General features: G+C 44.8%; 1 protein-coding gene across 3 annotated transcripts in view; it reads left to right on the forward strand.

Annotated features, from left to right (window-relative positions):
• The first annotated feature begins 1,882 nt into the window (after positions 1-1,882).
• The window catches only part of LOC125021188 (transcription factor COE1-A-like), an 81,353-nt gene continuing 70,543 nt past the window's right edge, over positions 1,883-12,692 (forward strand). For 2 of the 3 annotated variants that reach the window (XM_047607142.1, XM_047607145.1), the window contains exons 1-5: positions 1,885-2,666; positions 3,376-3,532; positions 4,286-4,349; positions 5,570-5,625; positions 12,011-12,084. In XM_047607142.1, the coding sequence (XP_047463098.1) occupies positions 2,539-2,666; positions 3,376-3,532; positions 4,286-4,349; positions 5,570-5,625; positions 12,011-12,084 (479 nt within the window). In that variant the 5' untranslated portion in view covers positions 1,885-2,538. Of the gene's footprint in view, positions 2,667-3,375; positions 3,533-4,285; positions 4,350-5,569; positions 5,626-12,010; positions 12,085-12,692 lie in introns of all 3 variants that reach the window. The other variant, XM_047607144.1, reaches the window with a different exon arrangement.

Here is a 12,692-nt window from a genome sequence, read left to right on the forward strand (position 1 = left end):
ACAAGTTTTTTTAACTTTCATTTTTTAAATGTGCCATGTTGGTTTTGTTCATCAAAGGGCTCCCGGTGCGCACATACAGGTTTCTACATCATTATACATCTTAGTTGTGTTTGTTCCTTCGATTCGCAGGGATTACGTCGCTGCTTTATAAATTATTAAACACTTTAATATCTGTATTAAAGACCAAAATACATTCGAAGATCAATTCACAATTTTATAGTGTCCTCACAGAAGTCGTATGTCCTGACAATTATATCATATTAATAATAATTCAGACATATAATATTAGGATTTTATTTGCCTGGAATTTGAATAAATATTATTATTAATAAAAGCTATATGTTGTCAGCATCCGTTCCTTATAGTTCTTGTGACATCTTTAAAATACAGGCTGTTGTAAAATCGCCTCCTAAGATTGCACAAGATTTAGCAGCTAACAATTTATTTTTATTAATTTCGAACTATTTCATTTTTTATACTATTTCACCGTGTGTGATGAAATAAATCTCTAATGTTTAGAATAAACTCATACACTCCGATCGACCTAAACACCAGAGCGTTTCACACATTTTCTCCATTCACACATATATATATATATATCTATATATCCATTTATATATATACATATACATTTTTTTTTTCTTTAACTGTGAACTCCTACACGGGCTGATCCGCCACTGTCTCCATCTTTACGTAGGAAACTGGAGCATAAAAGACTCTTATCCTCCATCATCAAGGTCAAGAGCGTTTTTCAATAACCTTTGGGAATTAAAGCCTGGAACGGCGCCAGTTCGTCCTGCCAATCATTTTCACAGCCAGCTGAATAATGAAATAAAATAAAAAAAAAAAAAAAAAAAAAAAAAGCTGTTGACCTTTTGCACCCGAACAGATCAATACGGTGTAGCCCTATTGTATTAAAATAGTCCGTGGAATTGTCTATTAATATTTTTGTTTGGATTCCCCCCCTCCCCTCCTCGGCGTCGTGATAAATAGTTTCAAATAACAGATGGTGCTAGAGGGAGAGACAAAGCAGGGAAATCTGGTAGCAATTATCCTCAATTATGTTCATTGTTATTTTGAGCTAATTATTGTTATTGTCACTTTTGTTTGTGTGTCTTGCGGCGCTGGGCTGCAACGAGCGGGCCTATGGAAGACAATGGGGGGAACAGGGATATGTTGTGACGATGAAATATGGCTTTTGTAATTGGGTTCAACCAGCTGGTGTAAATAAAACTTAGATGCTAGACTAAATGCACAGGCTGCGTTTTCATATCGCACCACCAAAAGCGGATGAGCCGATGGAAATAGCCTAATAGTGGACGTATCCACGCACCAAAGTGCGATAATTCTTCTTTTTGACGCACTGAGACAAGTAATTAATTTGATTCTTTGTTTCATGGATATAAAACAGAGAAATAACCTCTTAACAAATTGTCTAAAAGGCCCCTGATGTCACTCTAAAATCATGTGTGCCCCTTTTGTTTAATTTCAGTATTTCCACTCTTTCCGTGCGTAAAAGTAGATGTTTGAGATTGCCCTCTGTTCAAGTGACGCTCGGCAGATTCCTTCAAGGATTGAAACTGCACCAGACTCTGCTCTGTGCGGACAGAGAGAAACTTTTGCGGTCGGGTTTCAGTGTGATGCGTTTCTCTTCATCTGCGCATTTGCACATTTCCCTTCCTTTGAATCAGGTACCCGGAGCGGACACGGTCGGACTGAGGGGACAGGAGAGCACCGCAACCGCTGCACGGGACGAACCTGACTCCACTCTCGGCTTTGTTTGGGGGCGTCTCTTCTCTTTTCCTCTCCTCTCTCCCATCCTGTCCCCTCCCCTCCTCTCTCTCTCTCTCTCTCTCTCTCTCTCTCTCTCTCTCTCTCTCTCTCTCTCTCTCTCCCCCTGGGGCGGGAGAAGCCCGTGTTTGGTTCTCAGAGAGGGTCCTTTGGGAAGAGTCACAAAGCGATTTCCTCAGAGAGAGAGCGGAGTGGCGAGAGCTCCGGAGTCATCCGCAGGAAGCAGCGCTGCTCTGGACATCACCGACCCAAACACGTCCCGGACCACTGGGCTGAGACAGAAAAATTGAAAGCAGAAAGCTTAAAAGAGGAAGAAAGAAGTGTCAGACAGCCATGACATCTGTTCAGGGTGCGAGCTGATCTCTCTTTTTCTGTCTGACAGCTTCAACTGTGGATCTCCAAACGCGCCGGGAGTGACTTTTCAGCATCTTTCCACACTTGGTCAGTCCGCGCGCCGACGTTCTTCTGGCGTTTTGAACTCGTGTTTTCAGTGTTTGGACATTTTGGAGCGTAGCATTCGGTCATGGTGCACCCACACCCTGCTCGGGACTAGTGCTGAAGGAGTAAAGACGGCTCTGCTTGGTTTCTAGCGAAGCGCACCGAGTGGGAACAGCAGCAGCAGCAAAGAGCGCACCCACGTTGCCCCGCTCGAGTCGGCGTGAAGGATTTACTGGAGAACAAGTGCACAGTCAGTCGGAGAGAGACTGAGAAACGGAGGAACCAACGTCGAGCTTCGGAGGTTTGTTAATGTTTGGGATCCAGGAGAGCATCCAGAGAAGCGGCAGCAGCCTGAAAGAGGAGCCGCTGGGAGGCATGAACGTCCGGAGCTGGATGCAGGGGGGCGGCGTGCTGGACGCCAACACAGCCGCCCAAAGGTGAGCTGTGCCCGAATAAGACACCTCCACCCTCCTTCGTTTTTCTTAGGATGGAATCAGAGTGCGTTTTTTTCTCCGTGAGGATGTGCAGCTTGAGCGGGAGTTGAGCCGGGAGCTGCTGTCCGGAGAGAAAATCATGGATTTAACTGCTGCTGTAATTTGGGGGGCAATTGATGTTCTCACTCAAAATAATTTTACAGCACAACTAAAGAGTTAAAGCTGACATGTGCTCACATATTTTACGCACAGCGCGCACCGCGTATGTGCACGAGGTTTAGTGAGTTTATAGTACAAATTAATAAATCACAGCCTAGTGATGATTTAAAATTAAGAAAAAAAAGTCTAATTTTCATACATGTACTGATTTAATCTGGGTTAAGAGAGTTCACCAGCTGTCAGAAACATAAAGAGGGATAAATCAAGACATCTTTACAACTAACTCCAACATAACTAATTTGATTCGTCTCAGAACACAACTGCATATTTTTTAACTAAACATTTCCTTTTTACAGTCCGGGCTCAATCAACAACGTGAACTTTAAAAATGAAAGTCAAATCACTTACAAATGTGCACAAACCGGATTTGCTTTACAGGCCCCTCGTATTCTCGCATTCGCCTTTATATTATCACTCAACGATCACAGATGTAGAAACTTTACAGCCAGTGCATCATTCTGACACCGACTCGTGCGCGCCTGTGTGTCCGCAGTGGAGTGGGCCTGGCCCGGGCTCACTTTGAGAAGCAGCCGCCCTCCAACCTGCGGAAGTCCAACTTCTTCCACTTCGTCCTGGCTCTGTACGACCGCCAGGGCCAGCCGGTGGAGATCGAGAGGACCAACTTCGTGGGCTTCATCGAGAAAGAGAAGGTCTGTGTGGAGGCTCGGGTTGATCTCATTGTTATTATTGTTATAATTATTATTGTGTAATTTCTAATTGGAGAAACATTTAGATTTTCGAAAGGCCTCATTATTCCACCGTAGTGTCTGACATTATTAAAAGCAGTGCCATATTTTAAATATAGGCTACTCTGTAGTAATATGATATTATTATTATCATTATTATTATTACGTTTATTTAGTTTATTATTATTATTACTATTATAATTATTATTATTTATACTTTTAGTTCCATCCTGTTGCTCTAAAATCTCCCTCGGTCCATGTGACATTTGAACTTGTTTTAATTTACACCTCCGTTCAGCTGAACCACTTGCTCTATATAAACAGCAGCGCAGCACCCGGTCCCCTCATCAATTATGACATCTCTTAAATTAGATAAAATGCATCGGGAGAGTTTGGGGTCGGATTTATTGGCCCTGCAAACGTAACCAGTAATTACGCAGGAATTAAAAACAACAACAACAACAAAACAACAACAAACAAATAAATAAAAATCCACAATAACACCACGATTAAACACGGGGAAATTACAGGGCTGCGCTCCTTTAAAACATCAGCTGCGAACATAAATCATCCTTTTGTTTAATGCATGGCCGCTGTAAGGGAATTCAATTTACTCGCATGTGTATATGGGTGTACGTGTGCAGGGGAGTGTGTGGTGGGGGGGTCTGCTTTGTTTATTCCTCGATTCTCAGCTCAGTGTTTGTTTTGTTCGTTAAGGAGACGAGCGGAGAAAAGACCAATAACGGGATTCATTACCGGCTTCAGCTCCTGTACAGTAACGGTGAGTGGACGCATGCGGCTACTTATTCACAATCAATTCCACCAAATCGGTTTTATTGCCTGTTTAACCCCGCCACAGTGATACAGCATAAACACGCAGGCAGAATCCGGTTTAAGAAGAAGAAAAAAAAAGTTTTAATCAGGACAAATGTGTCCTCGGAGAAGTGAAATGAAATGTAGCAAAGGGCCAACAGGCTGCCAGGACTTGTTTATGTCACAGATATTGCAGTGCAGAGTTTCGTGATTGTGTAATATGACCGATGTCTGTTAGTCAAATTTCAGGGCAGCTGTTGCAGGCGATTTCCACAAGCTTTGTGGCTTTATCACTGTCACTGTCCCTGAATTAGTGTGTCCCGTGTGAAGTAGATTTTCTCTGACAGTCTGAGCTGCAGCCTCCCCGAAGCGGGGATATGACAGCTCCAGCCTTCTTAAAGGAATAAAGCCTATAGCTACGATTTCGCGTTACGCATGCGTGGTTATTTTATCCATTTCGAAGAGATTTTGAGCTATGCACTTACCTGAAAACTATTTATCAGGTGTTCCATCTGCACATATGTCAAAAAAAATATTTACCATCACCGTGAGGCTTTGGGTGACTGTTTTTATATTTTCACATCTGGACCGGATTGAAGGGTCCTTTTTCTAATAGGGGCTGCAATAAAGTGCACACTTATTAGACTCCGTGTCACAGCGTGGAGACACACAGATCACTGCACTGACGAACAGCTGTGTGGTGCATGTTTAATACGCACACACACACACACACACACACAGACGCGCGCATGCACAGGAGCCTCTCTGTATGTTTGCAACCTCTTCGGCTTGTGACAGGCGCAAAAAGAAGCTGCTGAGCATCAGGTTAAACAGAGAATTATTATTTTATTTCAGTGTTTTAGTCTTTCAAAATTGACCAGAAGATTTCACTCAGGAAAAAAACAAAAAACAAAACACATTTGGATATGTCAGAATTCATTTTCATATTGTCCATATTGTCTTCATATCATCCTGTAACTCTTATAATTTATGCAGGCTTACTGTTTTGCATGACAGGAATAATGAAACTAATTCATTTAATCCTTAATAGATGATTTTTATTTATTTATTTATTTATTTTTTAATATTTGGCACATTTTTAATGCAGTTTAATATGTTGCTCTGACTGGTAAAAAAAAAAAAAAAATCCAAGTTTATAAATTGCTGTCTTCTTCTGGATCCCACCAGGCATCAGAACAGAGCAGGACTTTTATGTGCGACTCATAGACTCCATGACTAAACAGGTAAACGCACGCGAACACAAACACACAGACAGACGCACACTCACAGCGGTCTGTCACCTCTCCTGTTACCTCTCTGACAATGAGCTGCTCCACTGATCCGCCTGTACCCCGCCGCCCTCCTCTCCCTCTCTCTCTCTCTCTCTGCATGTACACAGAAATGAGTGTTTATGCGATCCAGTGGGTGGGTGTTTCCACTGTGTGTATGTGGGTGGGGGCACACACACACACACACACACGGAGAGAGAGAGAGAGAGAGAGAGAGAGAGAGAGAGAGAGAGAGAGAGAGACACACACACACACACACACACCGCATGGCTCCAGGCGTCGTTGCCTGTGCTTCTCTCGCTGTGATTAGAGCGAGGAGGCAGCGAGCGGGTGTTGAGGAACAGGGGCGTAATTCTGCTGCTCACAGTGGGAAGTGGAAAGATGTAACGTCTCCTCTGGGATTCGGTCTGCTGAGTAGCGAGCAATTTCTGATCAGATCCAATTTTTGGGCTAATGCTTTTTTTTTTTGTTTTGTTTTTATTTATATTTACAACAGATAGAAACCAGAGACAGTTTTAGTGCTTGCGCTTTTTCTTCCTCCGGTAAACAGTTGGAATTAGAACTTCATTTTATTTTATTTTTTTGCTGAAAAAAAAAAAAATTGAGAGTGAGAGTTGTGTCTCTCTGGTGCAACGTAGCGTGTGCGTGTTGGATGTGCATGTGTGGCGAGCTTTGACGAGCCAAGAAACCACGCCACGCACTGAATACTTGCTAATGTGACTCTGGGCTCTGACAGAGTCTCGCATTACTGCTGCCATGCTGCACCACATACTGTGTGTGTGTGTATGTGTCTGTGTGTGTTTCCGAGTGTGCGTCTGGCAGGCGCAACAGACCACACTGTTTCCTAATAACACTGTTTGGCTTGAACTTGGTGGGTGGACAACCAGCTACACACACACAAACACACACACATACACATGGACGCACACATTCAGCGGGGCCTTACTTGAATGGAAGGCCCCATCAGGGAAGTTCGACCCCTCACACACACACACACACACACACTCTCTTATCCGAGTTGTTTTACACCCACGTGTCGACATTTATTTAAAAGGAAAAGTCGATCTTTCTTTTAAGCGCTGATGGAGGCAGGTGTGTGCAACACCTGTGGGCGTGCACATGTATGGGAGTGTGAGAGGAAGGCAGAGATGAGCCGATATATTTAGTGCTTTGTGTAAACGTATAGGCACTTTGAGCAGTGAAGCACACTCGGACGAGGGCGCGTTTGTGTGGGTGTGTGTGTGTGTGTGTGTTATTCCCAGCAGCAGTAGGGAAATGGAACATTTAACAGGTGGTCAAACCAAAACAGTCGTGTGGTTGGCTTAGTTGGTCAGTGATGTCATGGCCACTGTCTCTCTAACCACACACACACACACATACACTCTCACACTTGGTGTCATTGTTATCTTACCAAACAGGAAAAAATGGAGCCTCACAGCAGGACAGAGTTTGCATCGGTGTAAATCTTATTTTAAGACGAGCTGCGTTGGGGCCCAAAGCGTAAAAAGGAGATGCATGCAACAAACACTTGACGGTTGGTCCCAAAGCGACTCACAGCTCTTTAATAGTAACACAGTGGACATGTATCGGAGTAAAACAGGAAATCCCAGTGATTCAAAATCATAATGACTTAAAATACAGAAAGATAAAACGTGCATTCGTGCCAAACTTATAAAAAACTGCAACATAACATCCCCGTTTCTGTTTTTGGCGGCCCTTAACAAAAGGCCGCTCCGTCACCAGTCAAACGTCGCTGCCGCTGCGAGGATGGACTTGTTAATCCAACCCCCTCCCCAGTCTAGACTCGGGCGGCGGCGGCATACCTTCTTACATATTTTAAAGACTGCTCAAAAGGTCCAGAAATAGAAGACGTTAAGAATAAGAGGGGATGAGTTCGGAACAGTTGCAGCGATGCGCTGGACGCTGCACGGATCACGAGGGATTTATATGCTAGCAGCGTGCACGGGGGAAATATTCCCAGGGATGTTTTGCCTTCTCAGGAAGTCTAAAGACAGAAACCGCCAGTAATAGATGAGTCACAGGAGCTAGAAGTGACGTCAGGATTGTTCTCTTTGTTCTTTATTGACATGGTCAAAAATTGTAAGTGACCAGCCTGAGAATATGAGGTATGTTTTAACTGATCTGAAAAGGAAAATACCTCTACATGCAATTTTATCAATTGGTTCTTGAATCAATTGCCCGGGACATGACCAGTTCCCAGCCCGGACCAAAATTCTGTGTGTGGAGCGGATTTAGAAGTGCAGATTTGGTTGACAGGAATAAAAATCATCAGAATTTCAGACTGAGTAAAGTTTTATGCTCCGTAATGTGGATGTGCTGCGTGTTAGCGTCACATCCCCGAGTCCATTTATTCACACATTCCCACTGCTCTGCTGCTCTTGCTGTGACGAAGCCTGTCGGCCCTCAAATCCAGGGCCTGCTACCGACGCTGCACCTCCACCTGTTCGGGTCTGCTAAATAGAGGAGAACCCGAAGAGAATCCGTCCTGGAGAATAAAGCGCCTGTCACAGCGGCCCTATTGGATCTCGAATGTCGCCCTTACCCTGTGTTCCCCTGCTCCACGGATCCTTGTTTACAAGCCGCGCATGTCACGCCACTTCAAAGGTGGAGGAGAGAGCGGTGGAGATGGTACATGAAAGGCCCGGTGATGCGGAGAGAGGGAGAAGACAGAGGAGGTAAAAGCGAGGAGCAGAGCAGGATGGGTGACAGTGATGAAGAATGTGAGACAAACACGGGCCAGGAAGTTGTATTCAAGAGTCTGACGCACAGGGCGGGTGAAGTACTATTTGTAAAATATCATTTGTGTCATCGTGAATTCTTTCTCCTTGGAGCTCCACATGTTTTGAACCGCGAGTTATCAGAAACTTTGGACCTTTTATCACCGCTTTCCTGCGATTAGCAACTTTTATGTTCCACATTATCTGAGGCTTCAAGACGCAGGAAGCCGCACATGTCACCGGGTCAAAACGGAGCCATTGTTGGCTCGCAGAGGGATGATTCAACATTAGGCAGAGCAGGGAGTCTGCTGGGAAAAGAAATGGATATCACAGATTTGCAAATGGGAAAAAAAAAAAGACAGCACAGTTACATCAGTTCTAAAGCATTCACCTGGCCAGGTTTGAAGGTTTTCTTCTGGGTGCGTGTGTGTGGGTGTAAAAAAAAAAAGAGACAATGAGAGAGCGAAAGAGCAAAGAAGCTGTGAGAAGACGAGGAAGGTTGAGATGACAGTGATACATTTTAGTCCAGGATAGGAGGCAAGTACATGGGAAGTTGCCTGGCCCACTCCTTTCCCATGACACAAAGAGCAGAACAGCGGTTTATAAGGTACATTTCCTCCCCAAATTCAACCTGTCAAATTCTCGTTTTGTGCATTTCCCACACTCAAATTACACTCTGTACATCCGGGTTACTGTTCACTTCGAGTGATGATGCAGAGGGATTACCCGAATAGTTTCACATGTCTTGGGCGGCAGCTTCTTCGCTTTGTTCGAGGTCGTTTTAAATGCTTTCGATCTGGATAACGCTTCTATTTTGTTTCCTGGTTAAATGAATTTGCTTTACGTATCAGCCTTGTTCAGCTTCTGGACATGTTAGCGTCGGTCGACCCTGCCGTGTTGTTGCAGTTTCTGCCCATATTAGTATTGTTTCATGTTACACTTCATGCTTTGACTGATGGGTCTTGATCATCCCGGGAGTCTTGAGACCACCAAGGGTTTCTCAGGCGCCAGGTTCATGTGTCAATACATGTTCAGCAGGGGTTTTGAAAAATGGAATATATGCGCATATATGGAAAATTGTAACTGACAAGGGCCCCGGGCCCTTAAACACACGGGGGCTCCAATTCCAGAAAACACAGACAACTAGCTATTAGTATGAAATGCTGCGGGCTACGGTAACGGCCCTCCAACTGTACTGACGCTGTTTCTACCCTCCATTAATGCTGCAGAGCTCTAAGCTAGTTTCTGGGGGCCATAATGGACTACAGTTTCTACAAATGAGGGACTGGGGCCCCATAAGGTACATGCTCGCCCTGGGGTCCCTGGGAGGACGGTCCAGTCTCACCAGAAGGCAAGATGTGAAGAATATGATTTCTTTAAAAGGCCTCTCTTTTGTGTTAGCACCTGCTGCTTCTCGCATCCTCAGCACAGTTTTATCCTAATTGCGTGATAACCATTGACTTTACTGCACAACATACGTAACATTATGACCACCGTCCTATAATATATAGGTCTCCTTTGTTCCTCCAAAACATTTGTGACTAATCAGAGATGTTGTTAGTTGGGGGCCTTTGGCTCCTATGGGTTGAGAGGAGGGGGGCCTCTGTGGATCATCCCGTCTCTGATACTTGATCAGTTTGGGATCTGGTGAATTTGGAGGCCAGGTTGTTGTGTTTTTTTGAGTTGTTGCTGCTGTCATCTAGGCGTGTCATTGCTATGGGGTGGGGGGTGCCTGGTCTGGTCTAGGTGGGTGGTACATGACTAAGTAACATCCACGCAAATGAATGAAGGTCCAAACGTTTCCCAACAGAACATTGTATTGTCGCCAGGTGGTTGATGTTATTTACATAATGCTGTGGCTGTGGTGTCAGTTCTTGAAGAAACGTCATAAGAAATGTGAAACCTTCAACATAACTTCAGTGACTGAAAGGAATGACTAATGTATTATCTGTGATTTGAATGAGAGTTTAGAAGGGTGGTAACAGTGAGGTATTGTGGAGCAAATGAACAGTCAGCGGTCAAAGTTTCGTAGTTAGAAACAGGGAAAGTGTTGAGAGGTGCCGTTAACGCTGAGCGGAGGCAAAACATTAACGCTGGTTCTGTTAGAAAGGTGTCAAAACACAGGGCATTACAGCTTGCTCTGAAAAAGACTGGTTGGTTGGGTGCGATGGACCTGAGGTGGTGGAGCAGTGGAGAACGGTGGTTTCCTCAAACATGTCGAGGCTGACCAGGTGCTGGTGCGTTGTTTAGCTGGGGAAGAGATGGCAGCAGGATGCACGGAGGGTAGAAGGAAAGCTAGCGGAGGCCGTGTCATTCTCTTGACAATACTCTGCAGGAAACCCTTGGGTCTCTGCATTAAGGCGGATGTTACACATACCCAGACGTTGTTGCAGCCACTTCACTGGAACCGAAGATGGTGACTTATTTCAGAAGGTTTTGAAGAAATTGTTCAGTTCCAAATAAAGAGCAGAAAGCATGGACGTGTATGGATCTTATATAGATCTCAATCCGATTGAATGTGATGAAAAAGCACGTCTGATCCGTGCATTGACTTGTGCAGCTCATGTCTGCACGGGTTTAAGCAGGTAGTTTTAACGTTCTGGCTGACTGGTACCAACAAAATGAACTTTTAATCTGACGGAAGGCAGCCGCGTGTCTCAGCCTCGGCTGAAGATTATTCTAAAGGACGGAGGAAACTTTCCGGCCGTCCTCTGAGGAAAGTGAGTCTGTCACTCGGTGACACTCTCTACAGTTACATCAAACAGACTGGAACAGACCAAAGACAGACAGGCTGGCGTATTGATTGATGGATAGCTTAGCGGTGTGTGACTTATGCCTACATTTTATTCAGAGCTCCCGTACAAGAACCGGGAAGCAGGCAAAGCTTCGGCGTGGACGTCTTTTTCAGGAGACCACCTCCACCCGATTGGCACGTGAGGAGCCAATGAGAGAAAGACTGCTATTTCGTGGATTTTTTTTTAAACACGCTGGAGAGGGGGTAGGGGGTGGGGGAGTGAGAGGCGTCCCGTGCAGTGACAAAGGGTGTGAGTGCTACGCCGAGGTGTGACTGCTGAACCGCATTATTCGTTGAGCTGAAGTGGGAACTAACCTGTTACCTCCGCCACACTTTGCCAGTGTTACTCTTACGAACTGATGCAAGGAAATAAAAGTGCAACGCAGCTACGGCGTGAAGGAGAAAAAATAAATAAATAAATAAATAAAACAATCTCGACGCTTGGCGTTGTGCTTCACCACAGTGCAGCGCTGCAGAGTGTTTCTATCCCCGTGCTGAAAACATGCAAATGGGCTTTTCATGCACCCATGCACCGGTGCAGCCAATAACAGACACCTATCAGCAGATATGAGTGTTGCGAGCTTTAATGCCTGCAAAGACACGGTTAACATTAGGTATCCTATAAAGATGCTAACATCCTGAGGGGCTCCATTTAATTGAGTGATACTGGTGATTTGAACGCGTGCAGCTCATGTCATATTTTACCTTCAAACGGGTTCATTTCCACACGACCCCGCAGCACAGACAAAGTTGCAAAGAGGCACTCCGCGAGCTCAAAGTCCCTTTTGTGTTTCTCCTCTCTTTGCAGGCGATTGTTTACGAAGGCCAAGACAAGAACCCCGAGATGTGCAGAGTGCTGCTGACACACGAGATAATGTGCAGGTGAGAACGGGTTCATCACATCCCCTCCGAGATGCTTTTCTCCGTCTGCAGGAAGTCTTCACCAATCACCTCTTCGTGCATTTCTTATTTCGTCACCCTCATTAACCCCCTCCTCCTCGCACATGTACACTCCTGGACGCGCACACACACACACACGTACACAAACACGTGAAGCCATATCCGTTGAGGAAGATGGGTCTCGGCTATCAGAGTCGTTGCTTTAATTATAATCTTAAGATGAATTCCTCCGTAAGTAGGTTGGGAGGAAAGAGTTCTATTTATAGAGGCGTTTTACCAACCTATGCCATACAATGGGAAATGTGTGTGCGGGACCACGCGTGTGTCTGTGACGCCTGGTTAATTAGGACACAGAGAAACTCATTAGTCAATCTGAACCCTTCTGTTGTTTCATAGCTAACAAATGGGCCTCCCTCCACAATCTGACTATAAAATATTGGCTACGACTTACGCACACACACACATTTACACACACACACATATCTATATATATAGACACAAAGAAGTATTCATATGCGTGCACACACCACAGTTATAAAAATTCAAATTTAGCGCATGAATTAAGTTGTTCTTTTCCCTCGACCTTGTCA

The sequence above is a fragment of the Mugil cephalus genome, chromosome 15 (genome assembly GCF_022458985.1).
Source record: "Mugil cephalus isolate CIBA_MC_2020 chromosome 15, CIBA_Mcephalus_1.1, whole genome shotgun sequence".
Classification (NCBI taxonomy): Eukaryota; Metazoa; Chordata; class Actinopteri; order Mugiliformes; family Mugilidae; genus Mugil; species Mugil cephalus.